This window comes from Rhyacophila brunnea, unplaced genomic scaffold (genome assembly GCF_057557595.1).
Source record: "Rhyacophila brunnea isolate RB1 unplaced genomic scaffold, BYU_Rbru_1.0 scaffold_11, whole genome shotgun sequence".
Classification (NCBI taxonomy): domain Eukaryota; kingdom Metazoa; phylum Arthropoda; class Insecta; order Trichoptera; family Rhyacophilidae; genus Rhyacophila; species Rhyacophila brunnea.
In genome coordinates this window covers 35454353-35476142 of record NW_028232763.1, presented here as the reverse complement: position 1 = coordinate 35476142, position 21790 = coordinate 35454353, and the positions used below count along the sequence as shown (strand labels likewise).

Sequence of the window (21790 nt, the reverse complement as noted above, 5' to 3'; positions counted from 1 at the left end):
TTTGGAATTTTGAATTAAGAATTTCATATTTAGAATTTAGAATTTTGCATTTAGAAGTTAGAATATAGAATTTTAGATTTTGTATTAATTTTGAATTAATATATTTGAATTTTGAATTTGAACTTTGAATTTTGAGGTTTGAATTTAGAATTTCAAATTTTGAACTTTGTATTTTGAATTAAATATTTTAAATTTTGAATTTCGAATTTTTAGATTTTGTATTAGATTTGAATTAACTTAATTGTATTAATTTTGAATTAAGTATTTTGAATTTTAAATTTCGAATTTAGAAGTGAGAATTTTTATATTTTGTGTTAATTTTGAATTAACATATTTGAATTTTGAATTCGAACTTTGAATTTTGAGGTTTGAATTTCGAAGTTTGCATTTCGATTTTATTGTTTTTAGATTTTGTATTAATTATTTTGAATTAACATATTTGAATTTTGAGGTTTCAATTTCGAATTTCAAATTTTGAATTTCATATTTAAAATTTAGAATATAACATTTTGTATTAATTTAAAATTTTGAGGTTTGAACTTCGAATATTGAATTTGGTATTCTGAATTTTGATTTTTGAATTTAGAATTTTGCATTTAAGATTTTGTATTAATTTTGAGTTTTTATCTTTCAATTTTGATTTTTTGAGGTTTGAATTTTGAATTTAGAATAAGGAATTTCAATTAAAATAATATATAAAAAAAAAATATTTTATTGCATGAATGATTTGAACTATTTCGAGACCCCTTATAAATTTTCTGATGAATCGATTGCGTGAACTGCGTCAAAGAAAATCGTTTCTGGTTCTTGAAGCCTCAGCACTACGCTGTATCCTAAATCAGTAGTCTCCAAAGTGAATTATGCCAGGAAGCGAACCCCACGGGACATACGAGCCGATTCATAGGGGTACATCAGTTGATCCGTGGGCATACATTTTCTTATTGCTTACGTTGCGTCATCCACAATTTTAGTAGGGAGTAGTCTACCAAGTTGAACAAGTGTCTATACTAGTGATGGCGAACCTATGGCATATGCGATGATTTTGCATGGCACATGAATGTTTTATTTTGAAGACAAAAAAATTACCTACAATAATTAAAAAAAAAAAAATGACAACATAGCCATGCGTATTTCATATTATATATTATCGTACAGACCGCATCGGGCAACGAGGGATACCGCGCCGCGATCGATTTACAATACTTGCGACTAATCGGGAAATTAAAAATAAAAATATTAAACCAACAAACCTGATGCAATTTATTAGCAGCAGTAGCAGCAAAAATAAACAGCTGCTTGTTATTTTGCCTCAAACATAATTACCAAAAATAGTTAAATAAACTGTTCTGTGATCGGGAATGAAAGAAGTGTGGTTAAAATACTACTACAATCTCTTTGAAAATAATGTCAAAGAATAAAGATATGCTTTTGCGTAGAAACACGATGAAAAATAGAATCTCAAGAACTCAATTGTTATTTGTAAACTTTTTTTAATAGGATTTTTAAAAACTATTTTTTCACTTTTTTCCTCATGAAAAACTAACTGCTCAGCACATCACTCGAAAAATAAAATTTCCATAATTTTGGCACACGTACGTAAAAAGGTTTGCCAACCCTGGTCTAGCTAGACTATAGGACTTAGAGGTTGGGTTGCTCTTCATCTCTGTATGTTGCCATTACCTGTTACCATAAAGTAGCATCTCAGAATGAAATCATTATGTAAATGTAAGAACATGGTAATTTCAGAAATTGCACAGGTATAAAAAACACAATATGAGTATTTACAAAATGGTGTTTATTTAGTCTCCATTAAAAGATATTGATTCAATAAACTAAACTGAGATACATACATACTAACATGAGAGTAATATTCTCAAAAAATTTCATTCCTGGATTTAGTTAGGTATGTAATATGCATTACATGGTGCAAAAAAATTCATTTACTTTTATTTATAATTGATTAATTATAGTAAATATGTTGATTTCTTCAATCCCCTTCTTGTTCATTCAACTGTGCGAGAAGAGCCGCACGCTGAGTTTCTAATTCTGTCTCGCTCAGTGCAGCCGCCTCCATACCGGGCGGTGATCTGGAACAAAAGAATAATTGGAATATCTATAGGTTGTTCTTGTCATTGCGTAGATTAAAATAAATTTAGCAGAACTAGTAATTATTTAGATTAGGCTTTGCACCATACCTAGAGAAAATCATTTCGTTGGTCTATCTTATAAAACTTGTGAACCCCATGTTGATAAAAAAAATGAGCTTATATTGAATACGGTAGTACAGTGGAACCTCGATTATCCGGATTATCCAAAACAAACACAAGTTAGTTTATTCTTGCGATTTAAATATTATCGATATGTCATCGAAAAGAAAACGTGTCGTACCATCATTAAAAGACAAAGAGGAAATATGTGCATCAGAGGAACAAGATCAAGAATACAAAGAGGAGTTTCCCGAAGGGAAAAATATTGGTCCTACACATTCTGAAGCTTCTCAATGCTTAGATGTCGTCATGAAGTGGAGCTTAGAAAAATGTAACTCAAGACAACCTATATGTCTTAGAAAAAAATTTGTGATTTGGCAGCTTCAAAAAGGGCAGCTACATTTAAGCAAAAATCAATAGGTAATTGAATTTCTTACTAAAAAAATAATTAAAAATTGAAACTATGTATATCAATAAAAATTGTTCATACAAAATGTACTTTTCTTTCCGTAACAATTATATTTTTTTCGATTATCGAGATTTCTCATTATCCAGACTCCCGATCATCCCTAATTAGTCCGGATAATCGAGGTTCTAGTGTATTATCGAATACCTATTTCTGTGGAAGATTGTTGAACCCATAACACTGCTAATCGCATACAAAAATCTCGTAAATCGTGTCTATACAAGAGAAAAAATGCCGCATTTTATGGAGGAAGGCGATAGAGGAGACCGAGCCTCAAATTAAGCTAAAGCACCATTGCAAAGATGTAAATATTAGGAATTGCGGTCATGTATAAAATTTGTTATCTTTTTTAAATTATAAAATTATATTTAAAACTAAAATTAGACAGTTTTTACTGTCTTGAAAAAGATTTACGAGGTTCACAAGATAGAATGACAATGTAAAGTTTTTATCTTACTAAGTGATGGCGATTCCAGAATGATTTTAATACGGTTCAATTGGTAAATACATAAAAATAAATGATCACCGCATTGTTTGTGAATAAAAACTTTGTTAATGTTACTTACGTATTATTTTCAATTTTACGTTCATCTAAATAATGATGATTCATTATAATTATATAAACTTGCGATGGATGTGAGATCAAATTCCATTCAATTTTTCAATTAGGTATACTTCTGAGGCTCTTCCAAATTATATATATTCAATGATGAATGTTGCATACTAAAATTTGTTTAAAAATGGGTTACCTCCATTTTTTTTTATATTTTTCATAATTCTGGTTCTTTGAATCCTTTTCCAACATCTTCTGTAGGTTCATTAGATATCAAATCCATTCATTTTGCTTGTTAAATAGTATTAAGCAGGAGGTTGGTTGCAAAGTCAGTTATATTCATTCGTCAGCCGCCATTTTTTATTTTTCATGACTGACTTAAAATTTTTTTTCGATAATTTATTTTGAACATGTCCGATCCTAATAAGATCATATTGGCCTCCACAGAGTGTAGGTTTGTATTAACAGATTTTTGTTTTTACGAGAAATGGATGTTAGCCACTTGCTTAACATATTAGGTCCATACTCTGACTCCAAACATACATTGAAAAACAATATGTACGTAACAATGTATTTTAGGCGTTCATATATCTAAAGAATACACCATTTCATACAATATCTAACAGAAAAATGGATATTATTACAAGAAAAAAATATAGACATCTGACAAAACTCTAAAAGAATCACCTTTATTGCAATGTAGGTTGAGTTCAGTTTTAAGTACAGTAAAACCCCATTAATATGAACACGGTTAATTTGAAATTTGTTGTAAGTCAAAATATTCATAAAATCTATTTATAGTGAGGTAGGTTTCCAGTAGTTCGATGAATGAAACAGTCAAACAAACAGAATGAGATAGTCACCACTGATATTAATCTAAAAGAAATTATATCGGAAACAGAACCAATGTTACAAAATCATGCCTGTGAAAACTCTTTTTTGACACACATTTTTAAATTTGTATTTCGATTTTCGGTTCCGTTGATTTAAAATTTATGGGGTTTCACTGTACATATATACAATATGTATTTATAAAAATTCTCTATAACGGGTTGTATACTACAAGCATGTTTACACTCCACAATTCTGTGTGAGCAAGGCCGTCCATAGAAAACGCTGTGCTTTAGACTCATTATACTAGCATCGGTCGATTGTCTACAATAATTTAATATATTGTAGATAGGGAATCCAATCCCGAGCCAAAATTCTGATCCCGGGATTTCGGGATTACAATTTGACAATCCCGGGATTGGCATTTTTTTCCATTGTTAATATAAAAATTTTATATTTACAAATAACATTGATAAAATCGGTCAAAAATAAATCTAGTATAATTTATACTATTGAAGACATTTATTGTTAATATTGTATACGTTCAATCTTGGAAATACACAAGTTTAATGGAGTAAATAATATTGTAATATAAATAATAATGTGAATTTAATATGAGATTGCTGTTTCTGATAGTAAAGACATTATGAATGGATTAGCGCGATTTAAAATAGTAAAGCAAATAATCATGACGTACGTATGGCCTTTCCGCATCATAAATCTAATTAGTCAGCCAAATATGAAACTGCCGTAAAACGTATGATATCATGCAGTGGCGAAGGGTGGAGGTAGGCTGTTAAGATCCGCCATAAATAGTGCACATTAAACTTTTTCATACATACATATTTGTTTTCATTGAAATAAGACTACAATTTACAGATAGTGTTGGTTAGATTTTAAAATTCAATTAAACCCTGAGAAACCAAGCCATAATAGATAATAGTCAAAAATTACATGTCTATCTATAAAATATCTAAAATTATGCAATTAAATCATACATAACTTAGAGTATTTTATAGATAGAATAATATTTTTTATTTATTATAGTTTGGTTTACGCAGGACTTAATGAATTAAAAAAATGAACCAACAATATGTGTAATATGTATTTTTAATCCAATGAAAACAAATAACTATGAATGAAAAAGTGTGCACAATTTTGTCGTATCGCCCAAATTAGACCAAATCTATTATGGTTTCGTTTAGGCAGGGTTTAATTGATTTTTAAAAACTAACTAACACCATCTGTAAATTGTAGTGTTACTTCAATAAAAACAAATACGTTTGACTGACAAAGTTTAGTGTGCACTATTTATAGCGAATCTTAACAGCCTACCTCCACCCTTCGCCACTGATATCATGGTAGAATTACTTTGTTAAAAGTGCGAAGCATTGTTTTTTTCCAATCTTTCTCATTTTTAATAATTCATGTGAAAAAATAAAATAAATCGGCAACCTACACATGGGTATAAATCAAACTTCATTCAAACTCAGTTTATTTCTAATGTACTTATTTTTTATTAAAAGTATTTTTTCCGTTTTATTTTCGCTTTTATTTTATTTTCCATAAAAATTGATAAAAAGATCAATCCCGAAATCCCGGGATTATGTTTATTAATCCCGGGATTCATAGGTATCGAAAATAGCTCGGGATCCCGGGATTGGAATCCCTAATTGTAGACACACTGCCATAAATACTCAACCAAAATATGTACAAGTCTATGATTATACCAAAAAAGATGTTTACGTTTTCATAGAAATTCGCAGACTGCTGGGTTCCACCATACTAATACCTCCCAGCATTTAACAGGTAAAAATTATCTTATAAAATTTAATTGTTTTCTTTTATTTTAAATTGAAGTAACCATAAAATTGGCGTATACAAATTAACGCAGGAAATTTAACCTTATTACAATGTAAGTGTATCTGTTTATTACAACAGAACCAACTTTATATGGAGTGATTTCTGACAGACAGAATTTTGAAGTCAGTTTATTGTTTAGGTAATTTAATTTAAACATTCGATTTTTCTAATATTTTTGCAAAAACAAAATATTCTATTTGCAGTTTTACATGTGCTTGGTGGTTATTTGTGATTATCTTGAAATAGCGGTTTATGGAGGTAACCGACTCTGTAACCAATAGCCTAAAGCTGAAGTGTAAACCTACCAATGAATCTGCAAAGCGAATTGGCTAATTTAGTTCTTGGCCGTAGAAGCTTTTTTCAGCTTTACTTTTCTTGCCCTAACGAAAAGTCAGAGTGACCGTGTGCTGAGCTTTGAATGTGGATACTGTATGTGCGGTGGTAGAACTCAGAAATAGTGAAATAAGAGAGGGAATCATGAAACATCTCATCATATCGAAGGCATCATACACGTAGACATTCAACGCAACACCAACATAAGCATTCATTGCCACACTCACAGACACGATTTAATAAACTTCAAATTAGATATTGAACATTACACAAAGAAACAGTGATTTGGTTTTTGCGGACTATTTAAATTACATACATGTATATTAAGCGCTTTTAACTATGTTGCAAGTGTCAATTAATGTGTTTTCTAACCAATAATATTGCGTCGATGTTGTGTGAATTAAGTTAGGATACATGTGTTTACTTAATATCAAAAAGATCACATAGAATGAATTGACATATCGCAGTGGTGTCAAGTTTACATGCTGATATATCTAAAGATAATTTCAACTTGGCCTACCTTTTCTTCAAGCCAATAGTGAATTCCAGCATGGAATATCGGTAAATACCACCTACATCATATCTAGGCATACTTATAGAGGGCAAAAGCAACTATTAATTTTCTCCGAGTGTTAAGGCAATCCACCGTTTTTTATTAGTGTAATAAAAAATAATAAGAAGAGTACACCATATGATCAAATAATATATTTAAAACAAAAAAAACAAAACAAACATTAAAAATCAGACATAAATTTAACCTGGTATCATGAAAGTTCAATAAATCGTCTAATTTTGAATATCAATATATTATAATTACTAACAACTAGCTATTAATTCTTGTACATTGGATAAGGATTTTAATGCTAGCCATTGAAGCGTAACGACACTTGATGCCAGATGATACTACTGGTACAAAAGCAGTAATGTCACGTACGTTGCACTACACATCGGATCGAGCACGAAACGTAATCACTATTGGCAACATTACGTACATTGTCTTAATTATGACTACCGCTGTACTGTTTCGGTCGCCACACTCCGCCGGCTAGCTTAAGTGGTCATCTGTGAGACAAAAACTATAGTTTGACACAGTTATATTCATCATCAAAAACATAAGACATAGGAAACAAGTTAAATTTAAAGCATTTTTTTTAATCAAGATAGTTGTCCTTTATTCATTAGATTTTAAGAAGGTTATTAAAATCTGAACTATAAGATTAAGTTGAAAAGAATTATTATATTAGGTAAGTAAGTATTCTATATTATGATTTATTTTAATTACATAACACAATGTCTTTCCACCATGAATAGATAGTTACATGCTGAGAATTGAACCAATACAGGTGCATCGGTCACCAAGTTGAGTTGGAAAGTTAAATACAGTAAAACCTCGTTAATAAGAACACGCATAATTCGAAATTTGCCTTGAATCTAAATTTTTGAGAAAAAAAAACATTACTTCATATAAAACCATACCTTTAATTCGAATTTCATAATATGAAATGATTTCAGAGTCCTGGCATATAAAAATATTCAATAAATCGTAATAAAGTACACTATTTCATGAGCCAGTCATTGAAAATTGTGACAGACTTTTTTTAAAACATATTAAATTGCTTATTTTATGAAGGTAATAAAAATAATCCTGACATTTTATGACCTATTAATACATCAGTGACACAACTGTACTCCACTCAAAGGAAAAACAAACTCACATGTTTCAGGGCTGTAGGTATTTAATTGCTGATTGTTTATTGGATTTTCACATAGTTTTACTAGAGACCCAATGCAAAACAATTGTGTTGACAAATATGTTTATAATTCTAGCTCAACTTAGTAACATTAATGGATTAATGACGCATGGTATTTGCACACATTTTAATCTGAAAGAATTGTATCGGAAATTTGGTAGACACATCTATGATTGTAAACGAAATTAATAAAAATCAAATAAAAAAAAAACTTTCAAAATTTTAGTATTTTTTCCCCCACAAATTTCGTATTTCGTAATGCGAATTTTTTTTCGATTTTCGGTCCCTCGGAATTCGTATTAACGAGGTTTTACTGTATGTGATTGCAAATTCTGCATAACCGTTTTTTAAGATTCTGTAAATGAGGTCTCATTTTCAAATTATCTTATTAGTATTTTATGAAACATATTAGTATTTCTTTATGTTTATTAATATTTTTAGTGTTTTTAAGTCAAGAAAAAACAATCAAATTATATACGGTTGCTATGAGAATAATAACAGCATTTTAAACATGTCCATGGGATCCACGGGATATAAAACCTGTTACATGTTTGAATCATTTTTTTAATAGTCACTTGTATTTGTTCAATCATCACCAACTCAAATATTCTACAATTTCATTAAAAGACTAATGAATAGAATTATAAAAGCCATTTCACCACAGATGAATTAAACAAAAAAAAATACACGGAATACTGCTGTGTTTTGATTTGCTCCCAGAGGTTTGGATGACGAGGGGTTAGTATATTTCCTACCTAATACCGCCTTTCTCAGGACTCTTCCTCTTGTCTTTTTTCTTCTTGGGTTTATAGGTGGGTAGCATATCTTCCCGGTCGGGCGTCTCTGGTGCTGTGCGTTTGGAAGACTTCTTCGATTTATGTCTCAAGTCTTCACTGGGAGACATGTCCCGAGTTGGCGAGCCATCAGGAGAGTGCTGGATAAGTGAAATAATCATACTATTTAAAAAGTAAATCATAATGCATAAAATGATTTTATAGCTATGGGGGCAATTCAAAAAATATCAGGCCTTTCTTTCGTGAAAACAAATGAAGCACAGGAGGTGGCGGTACCATCCTGCGCATGTGTGAATTTTATCCTGAGTGTCGGACATCACCTACACCTTGTCCGATGTTCACGCGAAATGACAAAACCACATGAGCAGTGAAATCATTAGGAAAATTCAGCAGACTTTCGGGAAGGATACTGTGGACATCATACAAATCTATAATGTTTGAGGCTTTCACGGTTGTTTTTTATCGTAGTAGATTTTTGGGTTTCCACCGTGTGTCCTTCTACCTTCTTTACTTAACTTAACTCGACGTTTCGGGCTCGTTGCAGAGGCCATTATCAAGAGATGATATCGACTACCTCATGGAATAACACACCAACTCGAAATAGTGTGTTTTATGTTTTTTGAGTTATTGTTGCATAGAAAAAAATTCCACACCAGCCAATTTTTTTTTGGATTTTTTTCTCGAAAAACAACCAAAATGTTAAAATAATACTCGTAAGTAGAGTTATGATTATATAACATTTTTTGTAATATCTTAAATAACATGGAACAATAATCCACATGTAGTTGGTATCACAAGTTATTGTTATTATTTTTTAAGATATAAATTATAATTTAAATAATATTCGCATAAAATAAACGGATTTCGCTACACATTTTTTGATTGGTTTTTTTGCTCTCCTGAAAAGTTGATAATTTAGAGTTAGTGTGTTATTCCATGAGGTAGTCGAATGTTTTATGATGAAAATGTAGTGTAGGTATATGAATGAAAACGTTGCTCTAAGAATGTCAAAAGGAAGCCGATTAGCTAAGAGCAAACGTTGCTCAGAGTAATCTGCCAATCGTTACGATCAGAGATACCGGCTCGAATATTGGATTTTGCTGATAGTGCCGAAAGCCATGACGTTTTTAACCGTAATCCATCATCCCTATTAATATTTTCAGGGTTTCTATGGATTTCAATGGCCTCCTTTACCAATCGTGCGAAATATCCTTTATTCCGACCAGCGGCGGCTCCTCTAATACCATCCAAGTGCTACGCACTGCCAGCATTTTTGAAGACATCACTCAACTTTTCATTGTTATTCATATGTGTATCACTCACTTCGCGAAGTAGAACATGTAGCAGTATTATGAACAATACTCCGTTCATGTGCGCAATTCAGTTTGCACAGGATTACAATGAGGCCATTGTATACTTCTTAAATGGTACTCCAATGTTCCTGTGGTAGCGTTTTGTGTAGCATTTTTTACACACTTTATGATCGGCGCACGAAATTAGGACTCTAGAAACAAAAACGCCAGTTTCTGTTTTATAACAATGTTGGCGAGTTAATTTTTAACAATTTCACATTTAAGATTTAATGAATCGCCAAACTTTTACGAAAATACCAACTCCCGCATTTATTTCTAAACCACTCAAATACATTCAATATAATAAATCAAAATTCAAAAAAACATAGCAGCACTACATGAGTAGTAGGTCGTAGCTAAATAATAAATAAGAACGATAATATAAGAGAAACATACTTTTAATGACATATAAATGCATCAGAAATAAATCTGAGTTCGAAGGAACGCTGATTTACAATATAAATATTACCCACGCAATGTTAGTTTATTTTATAATTTCACTTAAATTAATAATAATGTGAAATTTAAGAAATAAACATACTGCTTTTCACTATTAACAAAGTGAACAAGCGTCCGTCATCTGTTTTTAGAACGGTTCATATTTGGCTGACGCGTTCGAGCGTAAAGCCATAAACCGTGACATTTATTTTTCTTTATTGATATTAAATCATTTTAACTGTTTAAAAACTTTTTTAAGAAATAGAATAAATGAACAGAGACATATTTAATTTACCTTCTGAGAAGTTCGACGTTTCAGATACATATTAGTGCACGATACACTAAGATATTATTTTAGCTTATTGACACGGCAGCCTTCGGTGATTAAGGTAATCATGAAGAGACGCTTTACGACCTTTACATGGCTAGGACAAGTGTTCCTGATGCCGCCAAAGAGTGTGACACTTCATACCCTTATGGCACAGCCTCAAGGGTTCCGTTGCCATGGCCGGCCCTCCCTCACCCTGCAGCGGTGCTACAAAAGCGACCTACGTGCTGCAGTTCTGACATGGCGGGAGGCGCAAGAGTTGGCGTTGGACCGAGGGAAGTGGCGCGAACTTGTGCTTGCCCTATGCTCCAATACTAGGTATAGAAGGTAAACCATTGCGCACTACCAGAAAATGTTATTCTGAAGACCACTGGCCGCCACTGATTCCGACCGAATATCTTGGTTTCAAAGTCGAATTTGTGTCCTGTATCCATCGAGTGCTCGGCAATTGGTGACATCGTGTAATGTTTAAGTCGGTATGCCCTCTCGTGTTCACTCACACGCTTCTTTACTGTTCTAGAAGTTTGGCCTATATACTTTTTTGGGCATCCGCGACAGCTTAACCGGTATACACCTGCCGAGTCCAAAGGTTGCGAGTCCTTTACTGGTCTTAACATATTTCGGACCTTTGTCTATGTTGAGAATATTGTTTCGATTTCATGTTCCTGAAGTATCCTGGAAATGGTATCGGTGGTGTTTTTTATATAAGGTAGATAGGCCCGGCCTTTGAACTGTATCTCTTCCTCCTGACTAACCGGGTTAAGGTTGAGGCAGATATCATACAAATCAATGAGTAGTACATCGAATTCGTTGGAGAGTGACTCACATTCTGGTAAACTGAAATGACCAGGTCATTAACCATATGCAGATTTACAGACGTGGTCGGAATAAGCATTGCTTCTGTACATTTCATTTTGATTTGGCCTTGCGGAGACTGTCCGTGAAATTCATGCCGACACTGCTAACGATGGAACAGAAACAACTCCATCTGCAAATCTTGCAGGACATGTTGGACTCTACAAAAGGCGATTACAACTTTCTGAACCTTCTGAACTTTCTGATCATCGATGGTGATAATATTATTATGATGATGATAGCCGGTTTAGAAAGCGCAACTTCAATATAATAGTAAATAGACCAAACTTAGAAGAAATACTTACAGGTGTAGGAGAATGTTTCCTGTGCTTGGATTTTTTTGGTTTCTTTGATTTCTTCATATCAGCACCGCCGTTCGAACTCCACGAACTGAGAGAACCGGCCGGAGATGGAGTTCGGCGAGACGGCCTACCACCATCTCTCTCGCCACCACTCTCAGAGCCCTAAACAGCACAAAGTTATCATAAATTAATTGAATTGTATTAACAATCAACACTACTACCATGTAAAATATCACAAACTCTCACTGTGAAGTAAGTAGTGCCAAAGTGCCCGTCCCTAAATCTGTGGAATAAAAACACAGAGCTGCCAAAAATCATATGTCGTGTCTTTAAGAGGACGTTCTACAGAATAGGCCTTGAGAATTGAAAATATGATTTTTTAACATGTGGTCCATAATATCTGGTCTACTAGTTAATATAAAAAGGTCGTGTCAAAGTTGTTTGTGTTAATAAATTTGCTCTATGACTGATCCGACTCATATTTCACATTTATTTCATCAGGGCTGTCGAAGACATAAATCATATATATTTATAATTTTAAATTTTTATTTATAATATATATTATTTAAGTTTTGTGCATCTAATGCCGGGTCCACACTGGCAACAAGTTAATTTGCTGGCAACCTCGTTAGATTTTACGATAATTATCGTAAAATTTCTTAAGCAATTATGGTAAGTATCGTAAAATTTAATGAGGTTGCCAGCAACTTGTTGCCAGTGTGGAAATGGCTTAATATCCACTGTGGTTCACGTAGTGGCATGGACCTGGGGTTAGCTAATTCAGGAAGTCAACACCCATGATAGAATTTTTTCCAGTTTTGGTTGCATTATATTCCAAAACTCTTCTGTAAAAATCGTTTCCGAGTTTATATTATATTAAATTTCTCGGTGTACATAGTAAACAAACCTACGAATAAAAAAAGACAAAAAGGAACATACTGATTCATCGCAGTAAAATCTGGTAATCAAATTCGCCATTTTGAAAAGCGACGATTTTGCGTAAACAAATATCACGTGGTCTGTACGTGTGCGGCAAACTTCGAATGTGTTTGTAATTTTGTGCAAAGTGCGAATGTAATGTTTTCAAATAATTGATATGGATTAATTATACCATCGTATTATTTTCTCGAAATCATAAACATACTATAATAGTATTTGAGTATCAACCTATGTTCAATTTGAATTGGGTTATAATAATAATATACCCGTATATATATCAATAGTATGTTTGCTACAAAATCCACCCAAGTTATCAGTACGTACTTGCACAGGTTTGATTAAAAACTATGATGAAATTAACATTTAAAAAATATGAATGCTTAATATTATTTTGACAGCCCTGTTTTCTGATCAGCTTTACATCTCGCAGGTGTTCATTAAAAAAATAATAATGCTCTGAGGCAGAAATTATCAGTAATAATAATAATGTTTCTTGAAATAAAATCTCTGATGATTAGTGATTTTTGCGAAAAGATCGATTTAAATTAACGTAGTTACGACGCCGAGGTCCTTTTTATACTGAATTATATTTGAACGGCGGGCTCTTCAGCGGCCCCTTAATGCGTGTTTGATCCAGGGCAAATACCAAATAAATGGGTTGAGTGAATGATTAAAATCTGTAAAAAAAAGTCTGTTAATAGAGGCCACAACAGTGGCGAAGGGTGGAGGTAAACTGTTAAGATCCAACATAAATATTGCACATAAAACTATGTCAGTCATGCGTATTTGTTTTTATTGAACCATACTACAATTTTAGAGATGGTGTCAAACCCTGCCTAAACCAAACCATAATAGTGTTGGTATGTCATAGGCACAAAACAAATTAATAAATAGAATTCCGATAGGCAATATAAAAATAGAGTAAATTTTGACGCAGGGTTTTGAATGAGTGAGTGTCCTACGAAAATGAATCACGCATTATAGACGTGCAATAGTGTGTGTAATACATCAATTTTAAATTAGCGTCAATGCATAAACCGAGAGCAGTTGTCAGTATTCGACGTATGAGTATTCTTGACACATGTTTAAATTAATCCCGTATTCTTCCTTACTCGAGATCGGCTGCCTGCTTCTCCTTACTCGTTGGGTATTTCAGTTCCTTGGTTATAGGCGATCCGACAAAATAGTGCACATTTTTTCATTCATACCTATTTCTTTTCATTGAATTATGAATACATATTACACATGTTGTCGGTTAGTTTTTTTAAATTTATTAAGTCTTTCCTATACCAAACCATAAGCGATAAAAAATATTCCTCAATTTATAAAATATCTAAAATTATGTATGGTTTAATGGCATAACTTTAGATATTTTATAGATAAACAAGTATTTTTTTACTATTATCTACTATGGCTTGAATTAGGGAGGGTTTAATTGAATTTAAAAAATGAACAGACAATATCTACACATTGTAGACTTGGTTCAATGAAAACAAATACGTTTGACTGACAAAGTTTAGTGTGCACTATCTATACCGGATCTTAGCAGCCTACCTCCACTCTTTGCCACTGGGGCACAATATGCTCCACTTTGGAGCTAAAATGATAATTACAAAAAGCTTGGATTATAGGTATAAGAACTTTTAGTGTACCTAATAATACTTGGTGGTAATTCCAGTACATTTAGTGTTATTGAATTGGTAGCCACAGAAACTTTTATATTGTGTATGTTGTCGCATTGCAAGATGGCAGCTATAAACATGATGGCATCTGTTTTGTTTCATCAGGCATGTCTAACGTGTCGATCGTGACCAATCGATCACAGCCTACTTGATGTTATACATGTGAAGCTATTCTTAACAGTTAACATGGTAACACTTTTCCGTTATTGTTATTGGTCCAAATTAACATGGAAGCAATTCCATACATGTGCGAAAATTTAAAGCCTGTCGTGTGAAATATGTCTCTTATTTGCAGAGTTCGGTCAAATTCGGGTATGCTCGTGCAAGCGTATCTATGGGTTTTTCCACCCGAACCCTGAAATTTTGTATTGAAACGTCAAACAAGAATTGAACATATCAATATAACCTACAATTTATGTATCAAAAACAATATGTTACTACTCGCCACGCAATATTTGACAGCTCGCAGGGAACTATAAATTGAGGCGTCAGCCGTGACCCATGATGTAGTATTATTTTTCAAAATAGTCGCATCTCGCATTTTAATTTTCAATATGTAATTGACATACTCTATCTCGCTCTAAAAGTGAACACAGCCAAGAGAGGAGGTGTTAAAAGATAGCACTTCTTGTGATAATTAAAAGCCAGGATACATAATATGATATGGAATGGTGGTAGATATGATATGATGAACAGTTCAGCGAAATACAAATAAACTTACCAGAGGGCTGTGTGATCTAGAACGCTTTTTGTTTTTCTTGTTGCGTTTCGATTTCTTGAATCGGGAATGATAATGGGTACAACTTTCCTCCATTTCATGTTGATATTCCTGCAAAATAAATATCAATGAAGAAGTCTTATTACTTTGATTCTGTTTATGAGCAACTTGTAATAATTTTGTGAAAATATTTATAGCATGTTTGTCGCGAGGTGCCACTTGACCCCCCCCCCCCTTCATATTATACAATGAACATTATCGCGCAATACAAAGTGACGTTCCATATATCAATTCAACTATTGGCATAATATGCCAATGATATTGATGTCATTGCCCGGTCCCCGGAAGCTCTCAAACATGCATTTATTTCTATAAAGGCGAACCTTATACGAGGGTGGGTCAATAAGTCCTTAGAAAAGCCGACAGGTGGCGCGACTAGTACTGTAAGCGGTTTGTTTTCATGCAGCGGCACTACCGATTCAGTATGCTGCGAAGTTTCAATCAGATTGGTCGGGTTGTTGTTTTTTATTTTCGTACATTTAAAAAAAAAATTTGCTTGTTTACAAAAATGGAGAAAATTGAGTTTAGAGCTGTTATTAAACATTTTAATATAAAAGGGTTAACAGCAAAGGAAATAAAAAATGAGTTGGATTTGTTCACGGCATATCTGCTCCTTCACTTGCAACTATTTATAACTGGTTAAATGAATTTAAACGTGGTCGTACATCAACAAAGGATGAACCACGCTCAGGACGTCCTGTAGAGGTGACTACACCAGAAATGATCAATAAAATCCACGATATGGTGTTAAGTGACCGAAGATTAAAGTTGAGTGAGATAATTGAGGTTACAGGGATCTCAAAAGGTAGCGTCATTTCTATTTTACATGACAAATTGGGCATGAAAAAAGTTTCTGCAAGATGGGTGCCGCGTTTTCTCACAGTCGACAATAAACGCAATAGGGTGGTGGCCTCTAAAGCCCTGTTGTCGCTCATGCAACGCAATCCGGATGAATTTTTTCGTCGCTTTGTGACTGTAGATGAAACATGGATACACCACTATACTCCCGAGACGAAAGAACAGTCAAAGCAGTGGATTGCGAAAGGCGAACCATGTCCAAAGAAGGCGAAAACCGTAAAATCAGCTGGTAAGGTTATGGCTACTGTATTTTGGGATGCACGTGGAATTATTTTCGTTGACTATTTGGAAAAAGGAAAAACAATAACAGGGGATTAATATGCATTTTTATTGGACCAGCTAAAAAACGAAATTGAAGAAAAACGGCCTCATTTAAACAGGAAAAAAATCCTCTTTCATCAGGACAATGCCCGTGTTCACACATGTTTACGATCAATGGCTAAAATTGAAGAATTGAAGTTCGAATTGGTCGACCACCCACCGTATTCGCCAGATTTAGCCCCCAGTGACTTTTTCCTTTTCCCAAACTTAAAAAAATGGCTAAGTGGACAACGTTTTTTTTCAAATGAAGAAGTCATCGATCGGACAAATGCTTATTTTGAGGACCTTCCGAAAACTTATTTTACTGACGGTTTAAAAAAAATTGAGAAACGTCTAACCAAGTGTATTGAGCTCCAAGGAGATTATGTTGAGAAATAAAAAAAAAATACAAAAATAAAAACTGTTTTAATGCTTTTTTCTAAGGAATTATTGACCCACCCTCGTATAAAACTCTCCTGCACCCTGTATTAATGTATGGATCAGAATGCTGGGCACTTAGCAAACAGGATGAGAGAAATATGAAAATCTTTAAGCGGAGAGTTTTAAGAAGAATCTTTGGAGCTATTCAAGAAAGTAGCATTTGGGGGTCAAGGTATAATGATGGGCTATACACACTTTATAGGGGTGAAAAGATCATGTGGCATATGAAAATGTACAGTCTGCGCTGGATCGGCCATGTGCATAGAATACCGGAGAATAAACCAACAAGGCGGGCTTTTATACGCAAGCCCCGAGGGCAAGAGAAGTCCTGGACGGCCGAAATTGAGATGGTTGGACAGCGCCACAGGAGATTCAAGAACACTCAGTCAAACTGGAGAGTGTCAGCGCTGGATCGTTCAGAATGGAGGAAGTTTTTGAAGGAGGCCATAGATGATGACAAAGTGACGTGACCATTTGCAGTAGAGCGTGGAACTATATGAAAGCTCTCACATCAGACGTCGGCAAACAATGGACTCACGTGAAAATATATGCAGTGTTTGAAACACTGGTATCTACCTCTGTCAGCGAATAATGGTCATGCGACTTTGTAATGTGCGATAATATTTTCTGTACACTACTATTTATTTTTTCAAAAGATTCAGCATTGACTTTGCTTGATTTCAAGTTATAAACCACTATATATATATATTATTAGAAATGATCCGAATGTCCGGAGTCAAAATCCTTACACAGCAATTTTCTTTAATGATCATCCAAAATAAGTCACCTTGTATATGCGTATTCGGTCACTCTCACTGGGCACAGCGTTGAAGTCCTTAGAGGTGAGGTCGAGCACCAATCGGACCTCCTCCCAGGAGAGCAGTGGATCGACTGCTGCCTGCCGCAGACCCCACTTGAACGCTGACTCCAACTTTTTGATAGCACGATTCTCCTCTTTCATGCGGTCCCTTTCTCTCGACTCAGCCTATAATCATTAAGTCATAATCCAATCAATAAATTTGTGAATAATGAACATGAAATGTGTGTTGCCATTTCAATAATAAGTAAAAAGGTATGCTAGGGAGACTGTATCCGCAGTGTGTACATTTTTGTTTAAATAAACCACTGATAAAGCAATCATTAAATTATTTAAAACATATATTAACTATTACCTACTTTATTATTATTCAATAACCAATTTAAAAGTATTTTTAAAATTCACAGAATATCAGAAATTTAAAAATGCCACCACTTTCGCCAAAAGTGATGTTGCCGTGTTATTCATTGTTTTGCTATCAACTATGTATAAAGGTCATAATTAATTAGATTTACATGACGCCAACACTTTTGTATTTCACCATTAAACTAGCATGACAATAACAATTGCGTTGCTTTGTTTCATTAAAAAATGGTTGTTTGATATCATCAGTCACATATTTATTATATTACTGTATTCCGTGTTGTCACTAAGAGCCTCTGCCCATTACGACGGCTAACTGTTGCAACACGACACAACAGCTGGTGGGTGAGCATAAGCACACACAGTCCGCGTAGATTGTGTACTGTCTGGATATGAAGAAAGGGAAAGCGTCGTAAAGCGCTGCGGAATTAATAAGGTGAGGTAAGGTATGCATGAGATCGCACTGGGTGAGAGGGTATCGCTGTGCATTGAAAATATCTAGTGGTTGGCATACCCATTAGCTGTTGCATTAAGTTGCAGCGGCTGACTGTCGTAATACGCAGAGGCTTAGACATCAAAAAAAAAAATCCTAATTAAAGAAATAGACACATTAGGTTTTGTATTAAGTAGGTATGTATCCTGAAATCGTTCATACTTTATTGATGCAATCGACAAATTTTAAACAGATACAGTGTACATATACATGTAGCAGTCAATGGCCTCGGGCCTTGTCAGCATTATTTCGAGAATGTAAGAATTAGCGAGTCATTTAATTATCACATAATCTTCATAATTCTTCGACGGGGTTCGTCTGCCCGGGCTAGGTCATCGAAACGTTCGAAGTTTCAATAATGCAGAGACCAGCAGATTTCCCAATTGCAAACTATATCAACAATGACTCTCGCAGTTTACCGAATAGTCATGTATATAAATAGGAGGTCACAGTTGATGAGTTAGTCAGTCTCAATCTTAACCCGATCAATAATCTTCGTGTCAGTCAGATCTCAGTCTCTGTATCACTCCGCACGGCATATTTCCACCGGACCTCGGAACGGTATCATAATTCTTGCACAGGCTCTATTTACGCTACAATAAAAAACTCGCTCCTCCATTCATCGGAGCAACCACATTTATACACCTTCACCCCTAAATACATGATTAAAAGTTATCATTGAATATTTTGTTATAGAAATGAATAAGCTTAATATTATCATAACCTTTTCCAAAAGAGAATTGTATGTGAGTTTGACATTCCCGGCGTCCAATGATGCAGATTTACTATCCTCACACACAACCGTAGCAAAGTCTTCAAATGATGTGGCCATCGTCACTTCAAACAGTTTGTCTTTCAAAATCTCTTTTATTATCTTCTTTTCATCATGGAATCGGGCTTTGAGATCTTCAACGTAAAACTTAAACAGATCCAAGGGGGTGGAGCCACTTTGCCCTGAAAATAACAGGAATACAGGCAGAATCGTTAGTACTCATAAATGCAGTGTTCTTCTTCGAGTGATTATACAAAAAAGAATCGTTCACTTGGTGGCATAGCAGGGGGACCCACAACGCTATAGGCCGACGCTTAAGCCGCGCGGCCATCGTGGGATCGTTGACATATCACTTGGTATTCAGTACCGGTATACGGTATTACATAGTAGCAAACTTTATCAACCATAGATACAAAAGACTTACATTTGAGTTTATATAATAGTAATATAATATTACTATTAAAGCCGGCCGAGACCCGCCGAAAATATATAATATCCTGATCAATAATGGGCGCCATCTAATACCTATATTGTAATGATATTATTTATGGCTTTACCTAGCATTGCAGAGAAGCGTAAATCAGCCGATATCAGCGGATACAGTTCTACCCATAGAGACATCGATGTCAGTTTTCCTTCTTCGTGAAGACTGTCCATAAGAGCCTAGAAATAACAAAGAGAGAAATCATAACTAAGGCGATGTCTTTGGCCTAAATAACACATATAATGTGACTTTTACGCCATTTTTTTATATTTAAAGGCATCTACCATGAATTTCTAAAAATCTGTTACTAAAAACTTTGGTCAATTCTAACCAGATGGCAGTAAGTTACCATAATAAGTTGCAAGTATTATTAAATTGCCAGATGAAAAAAATCGCTAGACAAAAATTCATTTACATATTATAAGAATATAATAATATATTCTACTATAATATTATTATATATATATACCTATTCAAATAATTATAATTTTTTTTAAATAAGTACAATATTTTATTATATCGTATTGACATTTTTATGATTTAAAAGAAAAGTTTGAAATCAATTTATACTTGCCAACTTCTTTTTTCATTTTGAATAGAAATTTAGAATACAAAAGGCCAATATAGGGCCAAAGGAATGAAAATATGGAAGAGAAGTATTAGTCTATTGACAAATTTTTTATTTTTATTTTTTAAAAGTAAAATATACTATATGCACATACCAGGTCACACTGCAGATGAATATTACCTACTCTATAAACTTAGGGAAGGTAAAGAAAACAACTTGTTCATAGGAGTGGTCAATTTTAATAGAACATTACACAATAAAAATAATACAAAAACATTATAAATAGGATAATTAAATATATTTACACTTAAAATTAGTTAAAATTATGAAATAAAACCCTAAATATGTACTTTAAAATTGCTTTGAGCTGCATCCTATACTGTGTGATACAGCTCAAAGCAAAATTTTGTGCACACGTATATATTGCATTTTATGCAAATATACCTGGTGCGGGACTTGCATCCAGGGTATCTGCACACGGATGCTGAATGGTGGCCAACGCTGTCCAAACATACCTCAGCGATCGGTTGGGGGACAACCGTTCTCCTGCGAGCTGGTGGCTCTGTGTCTACCTGCGATGTCGACATGTTTCTTGGCCGACCTCGTGCTGGCAGTGTTAAAATGTTGGCTACCCGATCTTCATACCGAATAATAGCTTTCGCTAATCTGATTCAGTACGACAACAGTCCCATAATATCCTTTCGGGGTACATTTTCTAGTTTACAATTCCGCATATACATTAGCCAACAGTTTACCACCGCCAAGTCCACAAAGTGGTTAAAAACCCTCACAGGCCATTTGCATGTCTTCATCGCAGTCCTGTAATAAGCAATTATCCGATCGCAAAGATCAATGCCACCCATCGACATATTGTAGTGCTTTACAATGGCCGGCTAAGTGGCACTGATCTTCCTCTTTACTTCCTTCGACCATCGCATGCAGGTACCAACAGGAGTACTGCCGACCGCAGTGGAAAATAATAACACGGATTTATTTTCTTTCCACTTGACTACACAGACTTTGTCATCCTACCGAACCTTCTCATCCCAATCTCCCCTCTGCATTGCCTTATCGTTTTTTTAATTTCTTAATCACATCGCCGATTCTATTACTTCTGACAGTTCCAGTTAAGAACATTTTGTCGTGAAGTAACGAATCCGCGAGCTTCAAACTAGTGAAAAAACGATCAGTATAGACAATGCAGGAGGATTGGGGAGAGTCC

At 34.1% G+C, this 21790-nt stretch overlaps 1 protein-coding gene across 1 annotated transcript in view; it reads right to left on the bottom strand.

Moving 5' to 3' along the window:
* Positions 1 to 1774: 1774 nt before the first annotated feature.
* The window catches only part of Prp40 (pre-mRNA processing factor 40), a 36221-nt gene continuing 16205 nt past the window's right edge, over positions 1775 to 21790 (bottom strand). Inside the window, exons 10-16 of the mRNA XM_085960357.1 lie at positions 20074 to 20179; positions 19469 to 19698; positions 17859 to 18056; positions 15416 to 15523; positions 12077 to 12235; positions 8760 to 8938; positions 1775 to 2087 (exon numbers count right to left, since the gene is read on the bottom strand). Coding sequence (XP_085816483.1) covers positions 1988 to 2087; positions 8760 to 8938; positions 12077 to 12235; positions 15416 to 15523; positions 17859 to 18056; positions 19469 to 19698; positions 20074 to 20179 — 1080 coding nt within the window. The 3' untranslated portion in view covers positions 1775 to 1987. The remainder of the gene's footprint in view (positions 2088 to 8759; positions 8939 to 12076; positions 12236 to 15415; positions 15524 to 17858; positions 18057 to 19468; positions 19699 to 20073; positions 20180 to 21790) is intronic.